Here is a 21,463-nt window from a genome sequence, read left to right on the forward strand (position 1 = left end):
GAATTCGCTTAAGACACAAAAAAGTTAAGATTAAAAGAGTAAAACCCACAAATTTTATGAAGTAACCAACTTCAACAAATTCAAAATCAAGGCATTAAATAATAACAATAATACAAAGTGTAAACTCTTCGCACAAAACATGAAAAAATGGTTGTTGGTTGTTGCTATTTTGGTCGTCTCTAAGTATCTACCAGTGCATAACATATTCTATTGCTTTGTCCAAAATTTTTATAAAAATCTATCCAAACAGCGATCTTTAAATTTAAATATCCGAAAACTTACTTAAATACATTCTGGGGAAAATTATTATTAGGAATTTACTTTGATAGTGCTTTGTCTTTTGAATTACAAGTTTATACATAATGTTTTTGTACCACCTTCTTAAAATTAAAAAGTCTGTTATTAGCTTTTTCAAAATTATAAAAACGCCAACGTCGCATTTTATCGGATTTTTTTTCTAAATAAGATTGATAAAATTGTAAAATAGTTATTAATCATTAAATCTCTCAATAAAACTATAAATTACATTAAATATTATTTTTTTTGAAGTTCATAAATAATTTATAACAGTAAATTTAGAGAGAAAATGCGACGTTGGCGTTTTTATAGTTTTGAAACAGCTGTGATTAATTTGTTAATTCGCAGACATGATATTCATTATCTCAATGTTAGAACTGATCCGTATTGTATTCCTCAGTATCACAAAAATAAATATAAAAGCAGTTTTTCTTCTTTAGCTCCGACAAAATTAAATAGATTTATTAAAAAATTATTTACAGATGTTACCTAGTAAGTCGTAAAAATAATTTGTAATTGCCAAATGTTGTGCAATGTAATGTTTCTGTGTAATTTATTATAGGGCCAGTGAAATCTTGCAGTTACCAACTGTTCCCTTTTGTAAATGTATATTTTTTTTAATTTTTTATTATCTGCAGGGTTTCTAGTCGAGACTTTTCAAACCAAGAATTTCTAGAAAATCTGAGCTGATTCGCTGAACGGTTTTTCTAATTATTCAGAAACTTGAGAAATCTCTAGAAAATTCGAAAATTTCCAAAAATTTTCAGTGAAGAAAAAAACGGCGATAAATCAAAAATTCTAATTAGGTAAATATTTTTGTTTTAGTAGCAACGTAAAAATCTTAAAACCGGAACATTTGGGTCTATCTGTATCAAAATCGGGACAAATCAGGACGCCAAGATAAAACAGAACATAACTGTAACAACCTTAAAATTTCTAAAGTAACGCGTTTTTCTAATAAGTTTACAAAAACCGCTGAAGTCACAAAAAAGTAAAGCTAAAAGACAAAAACACAAACTCAATAATTCTGTAGTAAAAAGTTTTTCTAATAATCGCAAAATATGTAGTTATAGTCAGAATAGTTCAAATAAATGTAATCGTTCTGTTGGCAAAAATTTCGTAAACGGTATAAAAGTTAGGTCCAAATGACCAAAAACATAAACCACAATCATTTTACAGTAAAGTTTTTTTTAACAGTCCTACGTTCAAATAAAATTATTTGCTGTTGGAAAAAAACCCAGAAATAAATAACTACGTACCCTGGACTTGGATCCAGACACATTCCTCTCGGTTGTGTGATATTTTCCTTCACGAGAACAATCCTGTTACTACCATTTTCCTTTGCAACTTCAATCGTATTAAGTTTGGAGTCCAACCAATAGATATTTCCGCCAATCCAGTCATAGGCCAAACCTTCAACCAGATCTAACCCATTCGAAATAACTTCAACCGGTTCACCGCCTCTATCAAGCCTCGAAATTTTCTTCAACTTCATATCGGACCAAAATATGGTCCCTGTGTGCATATTTGACGCAGTAGCGACTACATTTTCGACAATAATTGGTACTCTTTCCAGGCCTTGATCCTTCAAATCGGCCACAAGAATGGAATGTCGGTTGGAAATGATCAAAAATGCTGACGAATGATCTAGACAGAAAAACCACAAGTAATTTTCCCAAACTAGTTAATTTTTTCTATAACTTACTGTAAGCTTTGCACGAGTGTTTGTTGGGTTCTAGTAAATAACCCGGCACACAGCTACAAAAGTAGGAGCCTTTGGTGTTGGTGCAAGTTTGTGAGCAAATACCGGGTGGTTCGCACTCGTTGAGGTCTTCACATGCAAACCCGTCATCTTTCAAGGTTTCGCCTGATGGGCATAGACATAATGGTCCATTGGGCGTTTGTTTACACCCATTGGAACATAAGCCGCCTTGGTGTTGGCATTCTTTGAAATCACAATCAGGACCTTCGTCAGCGCCGTTAGGACAGTGCGGTTTGCCGTCACAAACGTTGGTTAAGTTTACACAACGTTCCGATACTCCAGGACAGTTCCATTGGCCATCTGGGCATCGGAATGGTGGTTTTTTGCAAGCGTGAATGTAGCTCTCGTCGGAACCGTCGCCACAATCGTCTTTGCCGTCGCAAATGTAGGCCTAGAAAATTTTATTTTTGATTGAAAAAAAATACAGAATTATTTGGAATTATTGTTTGGAGTTTTTTGGGATTCTTCTGAATTTTTTAGAAGTACTCATTTATTAAGTAGATACTGTTATATAGTTAAAAGGACTTTTTTCTGTATGTATTATAAGAAAACTAAAAGCAACACAAACGTAAGCAAAGTATTACAATTATAAAGTTTAAAATGAGTGACATAAGAGAGGAAAAAAATTGCCTTGTATCTAAAGAAACTAAAAGTGACATAGAGGCAGTTCTACATCAAGCTTTAGAAGACGCGAAAGAATTATTATGAGCAATATTTTGTAAACGAGAAAAGGGGTCTTAGGAATTGACTGGTTATTTTGTACTTCTTTGTTATGATAATTAATTTTTTTTGTATTTTCTCTATTATTCATTTGATATATATGTATTCTTGTTTGTATGGTATTATTATTTTTATTATTAACATTTGAAAATGTTAAAATTAAACATTGTAAAAATCCATCCAAAAAAGAGAAAGACTTGGGAAGATAATAATCAAATTTATTTTTCAAGACTATAGTCTATAGTGGACAAAATTAAATAAGATAAAGTAGAGTTTCTTATTGACGAAGATATTACATTAGAGTCGGAAAATTATACTTAAAAAATAGATTAATTATTTTAGCCAAAGATAATAGTAAAATATATTAAAAAAATGTTCCAGTCGTTGTGTTTATTAAAGCAAAAATTATTGTAAAGTCACAAACATTAGGCGTGTATGCAAAATTTCAACTTAAAATTTTCAGACATTAATAAATTGTCTAATCCTGTAAAAGATGGGGTTAATTTAACCCTTACAAATCCTACCAGGCTGTAGGATTTTTTTGCTCTAACTTCATATATATTTCAATTAAAGGCCGTAATATTTATCAATTATTATATAAATTATATATTATTGTGTTGCCACGGAGGTTACGTATGTATGCAAACTTACAGGTCGTTTGGGTAACAAAAACCCTCATAGCTAGTTCAAATTTGAAGAAAGAAATGCAATTAAAAATTAAATTATTAATAAATTAAATTTATTAATTATTAAATTAATTAAAAGAACTAGGTAAATTCGAAATATGTGTTACTAACAGATTGAAGTGCCAAAAAAAACTTGGAGAAAAATATTTTACATCGAAATAAAATACTATAGATAAAAGTAAAGTAAAGAAAGTAAAGAAGAGTAGAGCAATACTCTTGAAAAATAACACAAAATTCATATCTTATTTTCGTTATAAGTCAGTTTTCACTTTTTAAAAAATCCTAGATTAAGTCGAATTGTTTTGATTTTTTTTAATAACAACCAATAAACCGACAATATTCTTGGTTACTGATTCTGATAGCGCATTTCTTTATCTTTCTAAAAAAAAATAAAAAAATTATAATAAAAATTAAATAAACAAAAAATATCAACAATTACACGAAAACTTTTACTTTTTTTCGTTATTGATTCATTTTATAAAAGACAGTTATTTTTTAGATATTGAACATAAAAACAAAAAAATACACAATAAACTATAACCCCTTATAAAATAAGGCAAGATCAGAAAGATCTTTTTTTATTTATAAGCAAAGGTTAATAATGTTTAAATTAATCATATTAAACCGATAGAGAGAGGTTGGTAAATAAAAATAAAGATTATTGATAAAATTATATTTGAAGATTTAAATAAGGTTATAGTTTTTTTTGGTTTTTTTGCTTATATCTCGAAAACTGTTACTCCTATCGATTTTTATCTTTTTACCAAAATTAAAGATGATCAAATTTTCTACAAAATGATTATTTGAATTTTTTTTGTAGAACTAACCATAAGCGAGTTATAGGGTTGGATATAAATAATCTTTTAAAAAAAAGTACTTTAAAAGAAAATATTTGAAAAACTGAAAATAAACTAAATTTATTGGGTCCAACACTTTATAATAGGAGAAAGGAAGAGACATGGAAGTCACTGAAGTTTTCAGAGTTGCCTTTCGTGTGAAATTACTAGAAACTTATTTAACTACTTTTTTAACTTTTTTAATTTCAATTTCTTCTTTTTGTTAATTTTTTTTCCATATTTATTTTTATTTGTTTACTTACCTGAAAGAGTATACTATCAAAAACAGTAAACAAGAAAGTGGCATTTGCAAAAGAATTGACTTCGAATTTTTTTTTTTGAAAAATGAGTCATAACAAAGTTGTGAATTTTGTGCATTACATATCGAAATAGTAATAAAAAAAAGATATGTAATAAACAGAAACTTAAAATCACAAAGAATAAAGAAATTGCGTAGGTTGAGAAAAAAATTATAATTTACTATTCTATTGCCTTCTGGGCAGAAAAACCGTTTAAATTCATTAAATATCAAATTATAACAACTAATATGTAGCAGTAAGTACAAAGATTCGACAGATTTGCAATAGGTATTTGTTCCTTATATTCATTTTTAGATTTTATATATTGTTTATTTTTATTTACATTTCTATTACTTTACTTAAAAATTTATTTTGTGTTACGTTTTCAAAACACTTTTTTGTATAATAAAACAAAAATTCTAAAAAGTATTACAATTACAGAAATTTTGAACTGCTATAATAATAATATACGAATTAATCAAACAAAGACTATAAATTTCACATCATTTTACCCTTAGCCCAGTCAAATTAGACAAATCGGTAGAAAAAATTCCTAGAGAATTGGAGTTTTTTTAAAAGCTTCCTTTACACTTGGGTAGACATATATCAAAGGTCCCCGAGGGTCGGGGGCGAGCTCGAGGACGGGGAGGAAGTTAAAGCAGTTTATTTTTGGTTTTTTGATTATATCTCAAAAACTGTTACTTCTATCAATGTTTATCTTTTTTCCAAAATTAAAGCTGATAAAATATCCTACAAAAAAGTTATATACCTTTTTCTTGTAGGACTAACCATAAGCGAGTTATAAGGCTGGAAAGAAATAATCATTTAAAAATGTCTTGTGATTTGAAAAACTGCCAATAAACTGATTTTATTGGATCCAACACATTATAAGAGAAGAAAGGAGAAGGCATAGAAGTCACTGAAGTCTTCAAAGTCGTCTTTAGGTGCTGCATTTTCGTCTTCGTCTCAAACATTGAAAACTGAATTACAGTCTTGTTTAGTAAAATATTAATAAATAGAAAATTTAAGATAGATGTTTTGAATAAATTTTATAATAAACTGTATGTATTGAATCCAACAGTTTATTCTATCATATCTTCTGGGTCATCTTCAGATGCTCAATTGTGGTCTTTAACTGGAGAACCCAAGAGAAGAAGTATTTTTCTCCCTTATTTCCCACTCTTAACTTAGTTGGGAAATAATTTACACACACTATTTCCATATAAATACTTATGATATACTAATGTTTAGTTATTCAGTGTCATGTAGACACCAAACTTCAAAAGCTAGTAGCTCTCTTACAGTTAGTCCTACAACAATAAGGCTAGAACCATTTTGTAGGAAATTTTATCAACTTTAATTTTGGTAAGAAGATAAAAATTGATAGGGGTGACCGTTTCCGAGATATAAGCAAAAAAACAAAAAAAGACAGCTTTAGCCCCCTCCTCCTCCTCGAGCTCGCCCCACAACTTCGGGGACTTTTGATATATGTCTACTCAAGTGTAAAGAAAACTTTTAAAAAAGTCCAACTTTCTAGGAATTTTTTTCACCAATCGCCTTATTTTTGTCTAATTTGACTAGGCTATCTAATTTTTTTTCGGTTTTGAATTATTTGCAATTATTTGGAAGCAGGTGTTCGGAATTACTTGGATTTGGATTATTTGGAATTACATGTGAATGTAATATTTTATTTTTTTTATTGTCATTTACCTTGAAAACGCACTGCCCATTGTTGCACATGTAAAAGTTGGGTGCACACTTGATCTGTCCACAAGATTCCGGTTCATCGGACCCATCGTCACAATCGTGCGTCCCATCGCAGTGCCATGCCTTCGGAATGCAAATATTCGACGATTGACATTGAAACTGCTTTTCGTTATTACACTGATCAGGTGCAATCGATGCTGTAATTAAGAGAAACGACATTTTTCCTTCGATAATTTCACAAGTTTCGCACACTTACGACAACCCAATTCATCACTGCCGTCATTACAATCCGGAATCCCGTCGCATTTGTAACTTTCTTGCACGCACTGCCGTAAATCAGCGCATTTGAACTGGTTCGGCTGGCAGGTGATGGGAGGACAGTCCTGTTCGTCCTGTAATAATAAAATAATAAAAATGTCAACTAGTTCAACAATAACAATAATCCTTTGACATTAATGCCACAATGATTAGAAAATCATTTATGATTCTGTAAACAAATACTAGTAGAGCCTCTAAAAAAACAACCACGTAAAGAGACAATTGATGTTATAATTATTAACAATAACATATTTCCAAAATAAGTAATAAATAGTTTTACTTCACGACTCTAGGCATTAGTTTATTATTTTGCAGCAATAGGTATCATAAAAATGTCAACTATAATTAAAAAAATACTAGAATAGAAAACAAGTCCAAATAAAAAAATTAGTTTAATTAGAAACTTTTTAGTTGTCATATAAACTAATTAATATAACACATTGTTAGAAAAACCAGAAAACGTTTTAATACTTTTTTGGAGTATAATCACTCAACTCTTTTACAAATATTTTACTTCTACACTTATAGAAAAATTATTTATGTACAATACGAGTATAAACAAAATAATCTCAGAAAAATGCAAAATTCACGAATTCGTGAATAACGATTTTTTATCATAATTTAAATAATAGAAACGGAAATGTTTCTTGAAAAACATTTTGTCTGAAAAAAAAAGAATTTTAACATGTCAACACAGTCGCTTAATCTTATTAGTAAAATGAAAATAAAAAAAAAATTAAATTTAAAATAAAAAAAGTGATTATATTTCCTTTTCTAATATTCTAAATTTACACTTATTTAATTTACACGAAAGATTTAAGATTATTATTGTATGCCACAAAATAAAAAACAACTAAATTTGTTACATAAATGAAGATAAGTTTTTTAGATATTGGTTTGACATTTGGAGTAAACAAAAAAAATTAATAAAAGAAATTAAAAAAAAATATAATATTAAAAGTCAAGACGAAACCGAAAGCCCTAATAATTGATAATGGTATACTTAGGTATCAAAAAATCAAATAAAATATCGCAGATCTAGTTAACATTTTTATCATGCAATTAAATAAAAAAAAACTAGTGAAAAAAATAAATACCTCTGCGGTTCCAGTTTTAATTTTTTCAGATTATTAAATAAACCCACTGACAATTAACATTAAGATTAGAACCATCTTTATTCAATTTAGAAAACATCATCCAAAATCATCTAATGAAAAAAAATCTAAGTAGAGAAAATGGAGAGCGAGTTTTTCTGAATCTTACTTAATTTGCATATTAAGCATGTTTGTTCACTGAAAAAATAATAAGAAGAAGAAAAAGAAGAAATAAAATAGTGATAATATTTTATTTACAGCCCTTTGTTTAAATTATAAGAATCCTTGGACAGGTTTATAGACAGGGGCGGATCCAGAAATTAATTTTGAAGAGAAATGTGAAGGTTGAGCTATTTATTGAATGAAACTTAAATAAATTTGAAAAAAGTTTATGCCCCAAAATTTTTTTATCCAAAAAATGTTATAATGCATATTTATATTTTTTTAAAGAAAACACGCTATATACTTGTGCATTTTTGAATATACATGGTTGTTAATCATGTTTTTTTACTAGAAGATTTAGCTAAGTTTATAAAATAATTAGATCTTATTGACAAAAACAACACTATTTTTAGAAATACAAAAAAAAAACTACAGAAAAAATTGTTTACCTACAGTTGTTTAAATAAGTTCATTAGACTTTTATTTTATTTATAAAAAAATTAATTATCGAATACCGAATTAAAATTTATTTCAATTTTCTCCCAATTTTGACACCAGTTTCTATTAGATTCTTTTTTATTGTTGTTTTTCTTATTTTTATTATTATTTTATTTTTTATTATTTTTTTATTTTATTTTATTTACAAATGTAATTCAGTGAGATTATTTTATCAAAATTACACTAAAATATTTTTCTAGGAAAAATTGATCGACTAACAAGTTGTTGAATTCTATGAACAGAAATTGAATACTATACTTTTTCTACGATGAAAAAAAAATTACTATTTTTGTAATTAAAGAATTTAGAACTAACTTTAGTCAAAAAAGTCAAAAAATAGAATACTAAATATAGAAGAAGAAAAATGTAATAAGAACAATTCTCCAGATAATTATGAGTAGAATAATTCTCTCTCTTTTTTCCAAGTCAATAATTGACCGTAGATTCAAATTAAATAAAGTTGAAACCATCCGGTTTACATTTCTAAGACGCAGCCCTCAAAGTTGTCAAAAACGCACTATATTTTAAGTTTATTGCTGCAGATACCCGTAAGTTATAAGAACAAAGTAGAAAATTTCCAAAATTAAGTGTTACTGCACTCGCTTAGAGTGTTCTTTCAGAATCTAAATAAAAAAGGTATGAATATGTTTTTTAAACAAAGCTTTTATTCAAAAAAATGCACTAAAAATAAAAAATTATGTTTTTATATCAAAAGAGAATATTTTTGCTTACAAATTAGAATTCTAAAATTTATAGAATTTATAAAGTACATGTTCCCCCGTAAGATGAAAGGATTTTACAAAATATGCTACCTAAGGTAAAATACCCCATATAAGCCCTTTAGGCGATAACTAACTGTATAGAATTGCATTCTCATACAGATTACGTAAGTATGCAAAATTTCCATTCATTCACACTAAATTTGTAAAATAATTCGATCTCACTGACAAAAATAACACTATTTTTTTAAATACAAAAAAAAACAACTACAGAAGGAATTGTCTACCTACACTTGTTTAAATAAACTCATTAAACTTTTATTTTATTTATTAAAAAATTAAAACGGTATGTGCCCTTGATTATCGAATGACGAATTAAAATTTATTTCTAAGGTGTTGTTAAATACGATTTTCTCCCTATTTTGACACCGGTTTCTTTTAGATTCTTTTTTTAATTTTTTTATTTAGGATATCAATTGAAAAAAAAATCAAAATTGGGAAAAAATTTATTTAACAATACCTTTGAATATTACCCATATTATAATTTGAGGTATAATAATCAGCGTAATAAAATTTAATTCGCTGTTAAAAGTTAATTTGAGATTAATTCTTGAATCTGAGCATAATTGGTTCAATTTTTGTCACGTGATTAATTAATATGCCATTTGATCTTATTAATTTAATGATCCATCTGATTTCAGAAAGTATCAAATGTTCCTTAAAAAATCCATTAGATACTTTCCAAAATTAATTTGTTAATCTGATAGATTCCAAACTACTCGTACAATTAAAAAAAATGTTAAAATTATCTAAAAAAAATTTACTACAAATGTAATTCAGTGAGATTATTTTATCAAAATTACACTAAAATATTTTTCTAGGAAAAAATTGCTTGACTAACAAGTTGTTGAATTCTATGAACAGAAATTGAATACTATACTTTTTCTACGATGAAAAAAAAAATATATTTTACTATTTGTGTAATTAAAGAATTTAGAACTAACTTTAGATTTAGAATTCTAAAATTTATAGAATTTATAAAATACATGTTCCTCAGTAAGATGAAAAGATTTTACAAAATATGCTACCTAAGGTAAAACACCCCATATAAGCCCTTTAGGCGATAACTAACTATAGAATTGCATTCTCCTACAGATTACGTAAGTATGCAAAATTTCCATTCATTCAGACTAAGTTTTAAAATAATTAGATCTCACTGACAAAAACAACACTATTTTTATAAATACAAAAAAAAACTACAGAAGGAATTGTCAACCTACACTTGTTTAAATAAACTCATTAAACTTTTATTTTATTTATAACAAAATTAAATCTGTATCTGCCCTAGATTATCGAATGCCGAATTAAAATTTATTAAAAAATATCAACACCTTAGAATATTACCCATATTACAATTTGAGGTATAATATCAACGTAATAAAATTTAATTCGCTGTTAAAAGTTAATTTGAGATTAATTCTTGAATCTGAGCATGATTGGTTTAATTTTGGTCACGTGATTAATTAATATGCCATTTGATCTTATTAATTTAATGACGCATCTGATTTCAGAAAGAATCAAATGTTCCTTAAAAAATCCATTAGATACTTTCCAAAATTAATTTGTTAATCTGATACATTCTGAAGTACTCATACAATTGAAAAAAATTTTGTTAAAATTATCTAAAAAATAAATTTACCACAAATGTAATTCAGTGAGATTATTTTATCAAAATTACACTAAAATATTTTTCTAGGAAAAATTGATTGACTGACAAGTTGTTGAATTCTATGAACAGACATTGAATACTATACTTTTTCTACGATAAAAAAAAATTACTATTTTTGTAATTAAAGAATTTAGAACTAACTTTAGTCAAAAAAGTCAAAAAATAGAATGTTAAATATAGGAGTATAAAAATGTAATAAAAACAATTATCCAGATAATTATGAGTAGAATAATTCTCTCTTTTTTCCGAGTCAATAATTGACCGTAGATTCAAATTACATTTCAAAGACGCAGCCCTCAAAGTTGTCAGAAACGCACTGTATTTTAAGTTTTTTGCTGCAGATACCCATAAGTTTTAAGAACAAAGTAGAAAATTTCCAAAATTGAGTCTTACTGCACTCTAAGGTATTGTTAAAAACGATTTTCTCCCAATTTTGACACCGTTTTCTTGTAGATTCTTTTTTTTATTTTTTTATTTAGGATATCAATTGGAAATAAAATCAAAATTAGGAAAAAAATTTATTTTATCTACGATCATCAAATAATATAACCATTACTGTTGTGAAAGTTCCACTGTAAATTTTCATTTTATCCATCGACAAATTAAAAGAAGTCTCTGATTGGTTTTCACCCATGGGTAAAATTGACAGAATTTTTTATCCATTGGGATTGGGACCAATCAAAATTGAAAATATTGGAATTTTATCTTTTCCACCACTTTTATGTTGGCAATTGTGTGCCGTAACCGCAGCAATATAACCAAACAAGCCAAATCAGCTGACAACAAAAACAAACAGCTAATTATTTAGTCGGAACTAGTAGTGAAATCTGTGATTGTTCAAGCAGTTTTTTGTGACAGAAAGTTATTTAAAATGTTGGAAGAAGAGAATGAAATGACCTGCACGCCACCTGACATTCGCAATATCGCAACGAGTGCAATAGAAAATCTTCTACCACAAAAATCGCGGCACAAATATGAGTGTGTTTATGAAAGGTTTTTAAATTTTTTTTTTTTTGGTTATTTGATCGTAGATAAAGTATAGTATTATACTCGCAAGTAAAGGTTTTTATCCACTCAAATGATTACATGCACTCGCCTTCGGCTCGTGCAGCAAACTTCATTTTTGTGGATAAAAACCTTCTTTACTTGCTCGTGTAATAATATACTATAACAACACCTTAGAATATTACCCATATTACAATATGAGGTATAATATCAGCGTAAAAAAATTTAATTCGCTGTTAAAAGTTAATTTGGGATTAATTCTTGAATCACACAATTGAAAAAAATGTTGTTAAAATTATATAAAAAAATATTACTACAAATGTAATTCAGTGGGATTATTTTGTCAAAATTATACAGAAATATTTGTCTAGAAAAAATTATTGTTTGACTAGCAAGTTGTTGAATTCTATGACCAAAAATGATTCGGTCATAAAAAGTTGAATACTATATTTTTTCTACGTTGAAAAAAATTTGAAAATATTTCATTAAAAAAAATTAAAGATAATAATTATATAATTAAATTAAAGATAAGAGTAGGAAAATGTAATAATAACAATTAACCAGATAATTATGACTACAATAATTCTTTCTAAAAAATTTTCCGAGTCAATAATTGACCGTAGATTCAAATTAAACAAAACTGAAATTTTACCTGTTTATCGAAACAGTCGTCATCTCCATCACAGACCCAATTCTGGGGGATGCAGTGTCCCGTCCGTGGACAAGTGAATTGATAATAAGCGCACGTTTTCTCAGCACATGATTCACCCTCGTCAGAACCATCCCCGCAGTCGTTTTCTGAGTCGCATTTCCAGCTGTTGGGGATGCAACGGCCGTTGTCGCAATGAAATTGCGTCGAGCCGCAAGTTACGTTCACGCAACCGGTTTCGTCGCTAAAATCGCCACAGTCATTTTCAGCGTCGCATTTGAAAGTCATAGGGATGCAACGGCCTGATTTGCATTGGAATTCGTTCGCTCCGCAGGTTGGTTCTGGAAGATAAAAGGGATTTACGAGTGTTGTTATTCCGGGTGTAAAATGTGGGATTTTAATGGAGAGTGTGTGATATTTGCAGAAGGAGATGTGTTGGGTGATTATGAAAAATATGAGATGTTTTATTTGCAAACGATGTAAGATGTGACCACAGGATTTGTGAAAGCACTCTTAGCATTCTTCTATTAAAAACAACAACTTTTGTCCTCTAAATTACCCCTCCTAGACACAGTTTTTTGTAAATTTCCAAAAAATTGTAGTTTTGTTATAATAGTTCAAGTTCAAGATCGACTGAAAATACATATGTTACTGTTAGTCTGCTCTCTTTCTCTAATAAAAATCTCGCTTATTAATCTTATTATAGAAAAAAATTGCTCAATTCACCAAAAAATCCAGCTTATTTATGGTTTGAAATAATGTAATGCAAAAAAAAATCATTTCAAACCATCCTGTTTACATAAAAAGATAAGAATGATTTTTAAACAAGGCTTTGATTACAAAAAATGCACTAAAAATAAAAAATAATGTTTTTATATCAAAGGAGAATATTTGTGCTTACAAATTAGAAATCTAAAATTTATAGAATTTATAAAATACATGTTCCCCCGTGAGATGAAAGAACTGTATAGAATTGCATTCTCATACAGATTACGTAAGTATGCAAAATTTCAATTCATTCAGACAAAAAAAACATCCCAAATTTAGCTCGAAAAATATGAATCAGACAGACAGACATACAAACAAAGCGAATTAAATAAAAGCTTTTAAAAATTGTAATAACATATTGTATGTTACTTTCTTTTCGCTCATTTTTCGAATTTTTCTAATTTTTTAATTTTCCTAATTTCAATTGACTTCAACAAGACAAGTTAACAAAATAACAAAACTATTTTTGTGTTAAGCAACATATTAGCTGTTTCAAAACTATAAAAACGCCAACGTCGCATTTTTTCTCAAAATTAATTGTTAATTATTTATGCACGTCAAAAAATTTGATAGCTAATGTAATTTATAGTTTTAATGATAGATCTAATCATTAATAACTTTGTTACGTTTTCATCAACCTTATTTAAAAAAAATATTCGGTAAAATGCGACGTTGGCGTTTTTATAGTTTTGAAACCGCTAATAAGTCCTATAAGTCTGCCGAAAAATTTGGTTGATGTAGAAAATATGAAATTTGATTCTAATTCGCTCGTTTTAAAGCATTTCTGCTCAAAAACCAAGTCGCTAAAATGTAGCAGAAAATCGATAGAAAATTTTGAAAAATTTTGAATTCATTTTGAAAAAAATGGTCTAAACTAAATAAAATTTTTTTCTTCAAAAAAATTGAGGAGATTTCGCGCATATTTCATAAAAAAAAATGTATGCATTTTGAAAGATTTCAACAAAACAAGAAAAAGTTACAAAATGATATTTGCACTAAGAAACTAATTTTCACCGGTCTTCTAAAAACTGAATTTCAGTTCTCTCAATTCAAAGCCTTTATCACCAAAAAAACTTGCTCTGTTTAAAGAATCTCGTCAAAACAAGACAAAAAACATGTTATTTCCGCCTGTTTTGTTCGACTTAGATCGTTTTTCACAAAAAAATCACAAATTTCGATATAATTTTTTAAAACAAAGCAGAAAATTCAAGTTCTATGTAGGTATTCTGTTCTATTTAAAGCAATTTTCACTAAGAAATAATTCACTAATTACAAAAAACTTTGTCAAAATAAAGCAGAAAACCCAAAACTTGTTATAAAATCATCAGATATTTGAACCTTCATTACTTCATACACTATTTTCTGCAACTTCGCATGATGTGGGTTATATTTCATATAGAAAATTTGATAAATTTCGCAAAAAAATAAAAATTGTAAATAGATTCAAGAAACTCACTAATTTTAAAAAAAATCCGTCAAAATAAAGCAGGTAATCTTAAAATTTAATATTTTAATGTAATATTTTTGATGTCTCGCCTGACTCAGATCATTCTTCATATAAAAAGATAACAAAAAATTTACGTTGACTTCGCCAGAAAACAAATTAAACTAAAATGTTAAACTTATTTGACAAGTCTCGATTTACAGCGTTCCCTAACAAAAAAGTCCCTAATTTCAGCATAATTCACCAAAACAAAGCTAAAAACCTAAACACTTGAGACGAAATAAATAAGTTATTTTCACCTTTTTCGCTCAATTGACATCATTTTTTTTATCTAGAAACACACGATTTTTATTTAATTTCACTAAAAAAAGTACCTAGGAATTTTAAGTTAGGTCCTATTTTGCTTCATCATTTTTTTATTTAGAAACACACGATTTTTATTTAATTTCACTAAAAAAAGTACCTAGGAATTTTAAGTTAGGTCCTATTTTACTCGACCTATCAAGGACCAAAAGGCAAACAATTAGAATCTGAAAGTAAGGTCAAATAAATCAAGTTTGTTACGCTTGATTTTAAAAACTTTTGTACGGGAATTCTTTGCTTTTCGAGAATTTTTTGCATTTACTTTATAAATCTATCTAAGAAAGACTTTAGACAAAAAATTGTTAAAACACTTTTAATTTTTTTAAATAATTCCAATATTATGTGTATTGCTTTAATTACCAAAGGTTTTTCGCTTTATAAACCAGCTTCAAAAGCAATTCAGAAAGTACAAAAATTGATTACTTTCGGTTCACTTTCATAAAAACCATTGTGGTGCAAATAACGTACTCTTGGCATTAACTTTTATATGAGTTGTCATGGTAACAGCTTCGTCATTTGCACCACAATGGTTTTTATAAAAGTGAACCAAGTATAGGTACATAATCTATAAAATAATTGCGCCAGTAGTTCAACTTCCAAATCACAAAATGGTAAGTTTATGCATAATTTAAATGCACACCTGTTTTAAATTTGTCGTATATAATATGTAAATATGTAGCTAGTAATTTATTCATTTCGAAAAATCCTTCTGGCTCACACACATGTTAACACACATTAAAGTACTTTTTTAATTTTCAATACATTTTAATGGTGACCTCGCTGCCTTCCTCCAAATAAACTTTAATATATGCGCGCATGAAAAACACCTCAAGTTCTGAAATTTCAGCGAACTGGGTCATATTTTATTCACGTATTCACTCTATATCTCGAAATATTAGAAAGGACTCCATATTGAATAATATACGTATACAAATAAAGCAAATCAAAACCGGGGATGATTTAATCTCAACTTACTTACTTGTACAATTTTGTTCTTCATCACTGTTATCTAAACAGTCGTCGTCGCCATCACACACCCACGATTTTGGAATACATCTCTGATTGTTGCACGTAAAGTCCCAACTGTTTGGACATGCTTGCACCGGAGGTTCGTGGCTTGGGTCAGCTTGGCAGGTTTTTTGGTCGGGCATTAATCGTTCCCCGTATGGACAACCACATTTCGCGACCAAACTTCCACTTTCGATAGGAACGGCGAAACAGAGTTTCGAACAACCGCCGTTGTTTGTCCAACAAGGGTGGTTGCTGTCGATTCGTTGTTCCTGCTCGCTGTATATCTAAAAAAAAAAGTTATTTAAGTTTTTATCTAATTTCTATAATCATGAGAAAATATTAATCTTCAATATATTTTCCCATAATTTGTCGATATTTGAATAGTTTTCGTTGTACGAAATGATATATATTAATTTACTTTTAAAATAATAATAATAATTAATTTAATTATTTAATTTCAGTGAGTGGATCACCCAATTTCAGAAAATAAAATAAATGTGTTAAATTTAAACTATAAACTAGGAACAACACAAAGCTAAAAAAAAGTAAAAAATTAACATTAACATTTTTTTCAAGACTGGAAGAAAGCTTATAAGCTCTCAAGCTCCTTTTTTAGATTTTGATTTAATTATTCGGTGTTTTTCATCCAAAGCTTAGTTTTTATCTCAATAAGACCTGAAGGATATATAACATAACACCATTTTAATATAATTTGGTGAATTTTGATCTGTTTACTAAGAAATTTTGCGAAATAATTGCGCTTCTGGCTGAATAACTTTTTTGACAATATCAAGAGTAGAAAAAAAAGCTTATAAGCTCTCAAGCACTATTTTTAGATTTTGATTTAATTATTCGGTGTTTTTTCATCCAATCCTTAGTTTTTTATATCAAAAAGACCTAAAGAAGGATAAATAATATAACACTGTTTTAGCATAATTTGGTGAATTTTGATCTGTTTGCTAAGAAATTTTGCGAAATAATTGCGCTTCTGGCTGAATAACATTTTTTGACAATATCAAGAGTGGAAAAGAAAGCTTATAAGCTCTTAAGCACTTTTTTTTAGATTTCGATTTAATTATTCGGTGTTTTTTCATCCAATCCTTAGTTTTTTATCTCAATAAGACCTGAAGAAGGATAGATAATATAACACCATTTTAACATAATTTGGTGAATTCTGATCTGTTTGCTAGAAAATTTTGCAAAATAATTACGCTTCTGGCTGAAATTTTTTTTCCCAATATCAAGAGTGAAAGAAAGCTCAAGCTCTTTTTTTAGATTTTGATTTAATTATTCGGTGTTTTTTCATCCAATTCTTAGTTTTTTATCTCAAAAAGACCTGTAGAAATATAGATAACATAGCACTATTTTAGTATAATTCAGTAAATTTTGACCTGTTTGAGAAGAAATTTTGCGAAATAATTGCGTTTCTGGCTGAATAATGTGCTTAGAAAGGTAAAAATAAAATAATTTTAAATTGAAGTTGGTGTATTTTTGGTTTCATCTAGCAAAATGACGAGAAAAACTTAGATATTAGCCCCAAAAAAGACACAAATAAGATTAGTTGTGACCAAAATTTATTGTTATTGATAGTAATTTTTTTTTATAAAAAAACGTGTTATAAAATTCAAAAAACGCAGAATAACACAATTTTCGTGTAACAACGCATTTCGTTTTTTTTTATACAAATAATTCCTTTACTTATTGAAGGTATTATTATCATAATTCATAACATTCGGAAAAGAAATAAAAAAAAATCTAATTTTGTAAATAAACTCACTTCCGACTGATTTCGTCAAAAACTTCATCAAAACATCTAAACCATCTCGCCCAATGTAGAGCGTTTTTTACCAATAAACAAAAAATAAAATCTAAAAATTGATTATCTCCAAGTCCATTAATAAGCTTTTGATGCAAAAATATTTAAATAAATTCGTACGAAATTTATTAATCCAAACTCGCCAGAGGTATCATCAAAAAATATTTTCAAGTACACAGACTATTTCAAAAATTTGCTACAAGACACACTTATGTTTTTCTTTCAACGAAAAAATGCATTACACCAAAACTAGAAATAATAAAAAAAAAAAATAAAATGAGTAGCTTAAAAGAAGAAAAAAGATCAGACTAAATGCTTTAAATTGAGAAGTTAACAAAGTTCAATAATTCAACGAGAAGTAAAACATTCTACTTTTTATTTTTTCATCTAACAAATTTTAAAGTGTCTAGTTAGTTGTCAAAAAAAGTTATAAAAAAAGAAGTTAGATAGTAATAATAGTTATTTATTATACAAGACGATACAATTTTATTTTATATAGCGAGCGATTGCAGCCTCGAGGCGTTAAAAAACGACAAAAAATTAAGATCAAAAAAACGAAAAAAAAAAAAGAAAAATAACAGTGGGTGTCAACGATGTTTCTCTAGAATAAAATTTCGTTTTACCTTGAAGTAATCGGTATTTTTTACTATTAACTACTTACGATGGAATAAAATCTAGCAATTTAAGACAAATTACTGTAGTAGAAAAAATTAAGACATTATTTAGGTTTTAATAAATTCCATAAAAAAAACAAAAAAAAACGAAGAACAAAATAAGTAGAGTAAAAAACAAAAAATTCTTTTTGCAAATCACTATAGTAGAAGAAACTAAAACATTATTATTAAGATTGTAATAAATTCCATTACAAAAACAAAAAGAAACAAAATTCAAAATTACAAAACAAAAATTCCTTTTTTATAAAATAAAAAAGCTGTAAACAAGAATTTTTTTTTAAAAATTGTTGTAAATTGAGTGTTATACTAACATTTATTCGCTTTGCTGTAAGAATTCTTCAACTCTTTGTATCGCAAAATATTATTGCATATTTTCAAGCAGCTCTGCATTACTAACATTTTTCATTCAATTAACATTAGTTTGTCTCTAGCTAATTTTTCCACAATTCCAGGAATATCTTTTACAGATTTTTTAACTTTATATTCACCCAGCTTAATACCCACAACAAGTGTAAAGTAAAAAAAGCCAACTATTTCTGATTTTACTAGCAGTTAAAAGCAAGTTTTGATATAAAGTAAGTCATTTTTCAGTGTAGTTTGAATGAAACAACGTCGTGCTTTTGTTAAAACTTACGAATCTTCAGAATTAAAAGATAGCACAACATCAAAAATTGATTTAATAGCGTAACAATTAAATATCTCATACAGTAAGTTGTCCAAAAATAAGCAGTATTTAGCAATGTTTCCCAACGTGTAACAACAGGATCTGGTAGTAAAGAAAAAAAATTATAAATATAAGAGAAAAATGTATTTGGTCCTTTTTTCTCAATTATGTATTTATTTTTAACTTGCAACAGGTTTCAACCAATTTGTGTAATGGTTATTTTCCAGCAATTATTTATAATTCACGTTGTTTATCTATTTGTCACAAAAAAATAACAAAAAAATAAAGAATATGTCAACTTAATTGGAAAAAGATCGTATATTGCCTTAAAAATATTATAATTGTAACTACAATATTTTAAAGTTTAAACTAAGAAAAAAACTCTGTGAATGTTTGGTGCTTTTTAACCTTAACTATGGTCTCATTATTTATTATTCATGTTTACATTATCGTTCCAAATAAAAAGTTCCACAGAAAAAAATAAAAGAACTTGGTTGGCTGCCGGTAGACCAAATATATTATTATTTTTTGTCAATGTTTATCTATAAAAATTTTGTTACTGCTTCACCACCCTATCTCCGGGAATTATTTCACTTAAGAAAAAGTGCGTAATATTGGTCATCTCTTATTACCAAACTTTAAAACAGCAATATTTGAAAGATCACTCTCTTACAATACAATAAAGTTATACAATTCCTGTCATTTGTTAAAAAAGAAACTCTCAATGAACAATTTTCACAATAAAATAAAAGCATATTTTTCTAATCTTTATTTTTTTCTTCTGAATTCATTTTGCTTTTAATTATTTTCTTCATGTTTTATTTTATTTTCCTTCAATTTTTTTTTTAGTTTTAGTACAGTCAATTTTTGTAATTTTGATGTCTTATATTTATTCATTTATTTATTTATTTTTCTGTTTATTTAGTTTTTAGTTGTTAAAATATAAAAAATTCAGAAATAAAACATAGGGTGTTATATTAAAAAAACTTGTTTGTAACTCATTTGCGAAACATCGTACATACTTGAAAATAATCTTAGGTGAAGCATAAAAAATGTGTCTTAATATGTCAATACCAATTCACCGGAATATCACAATTGAAATAAAATCTTTGAGTGAATTTTTAACGTACCTTAACTCCATAAAGCCGATTAGTTTGCGGTTCCCTTATCAGTGTTTCTTCATCCTCGCCCGTCAATTTATGCAGCTTGATAATCGCGTCCAACCGCCAATCAGTAATATACATGAAATTCTTATGTATCACAATACTGAACGGATGTCTGATTAATCTCGAATTGACAGTTTTCACATCAGTACCATCCAGATTAGAGTGTTGCACATGGTCCAGCAACGCATCACACCAATACAACCGATCTTGTTGAAAATCAATCGAGAGTCCATTCGGCCATCCAAGTGTTAAATTTTTAAAAACAGTCAAGTTTGTTCCATCACTTGCCGCCCGCGATATATTAGCCGGTCGATCCCATTCAGAGAAAAATAAATAACCCTTATTTGGATGAACAACAATCGCTCGCGGACGTTTTAAATTTTTAAGCAAGGTTCGTCGATATGTAACATTTCGGGTGGATAGAACATTTAAGGTGCCTTTGCGGCTGTCAATGTAGTAGAGGTTTTTGGAAGCCCAGTCGACGGCAAGACCTTCGACACCTTCGTTTTGTGATGCAAGGACTATTTCTCGACTGGTGCCGTTGCGGTGCACTCTGTATATCACGTCCTGGAGGACGTCGGAGTAGTAGATGTGTTGGTCGCGAGCGTCGAAATCTAGACCAACGAATCGAGCTCTGCGAGACACCTGTAGAAAAAAGTAAAAGTTACTTGAAACAAGAAAACTAATAGTAAAGCAATATTATTTTACCGCCGTTTGTAGTGACTTCAGAAGTCAGTTACGACAAACGACTGTCACATAATAATTTTTCAAATTTATAACAGTATTTGTAAATAAAATGCGCGGCTTTTTTCCATGTAGTTAAGCAAAAGAGTCTAAACTATGTGTCTTACGAAAAAAATAATTAATTTGTACATATATCATCTTTTAAAAATATTTTTCTCGAAATTCTTTTCAAGTTATTAAAAATATTTTTTTATGTCATCTCATTACATCAATTTTTTTGTAAATAATTATGTCTTAAAATAAAAATACTAATAATTTATTTAGACGCCAAGGGGGCCTCTACAGTAAATAATAAATAAGTACAGAAAACATCACATTTTTTAGACAAATTT

General features: G+C 28.0%; 1 protein-coding gene across 2 annotated transcripts in view; it reads right to left on the bottom strand.

The window, feature by feature from the left end:
• The window catches only part of mgl (Megalin), a 182,343-nt gene that overhangs the window by 71,235 nt on the left and 89,645 nt on the right, over positions 1-21,463 (bottom strand). For both annotated transcript variants that reach the window (XM_064357677.1, XM_064357679.1), the window contains 7 exons: positions 20,352-21,032; positions 16,036-16,351; positions 12,485-12,822; positions 6,564-6,699; positions 6,311-6,504; positions 2,003-2,450; positions 1,557-1,944 (listed from right to left, as the gene is read on the bottom strand). In XM_064357677.1, coding sequence (XP_064213747.1) covers positions 1,557-1,944; positions 2,003-2,450; positions 6,311-6,504; positions 6,564-6,699; positions 12,485-12,822; positions 16,036-16,351; positions 20,352-21,032 — 2,501 coding nt within the window. The remainder of the gene's footprint in view (positions 1-1,556; positions 1,945-2,002; positions 2,451-6,310; positions 6,505-6,563; positions 6,700-12,484; positions 12,823-16,035; positions 16,352-20,351; positions 21,033-21,463) is intronic.

This window comes from Tribolium castaneum, chromosome 1 (assembly GCF_031307605.1).
Source record: "Tribolium castaneum strain GA2 chromosome 1, icTriCast1.1, whole genome shotgun sequence".
Taxonomy (NCBI): Eukaryota; Metazoa; Arthropoda; class Insecta; order Coleoptera; family Tenebrionidae; genus Tribolium; species Tribolium castaneum.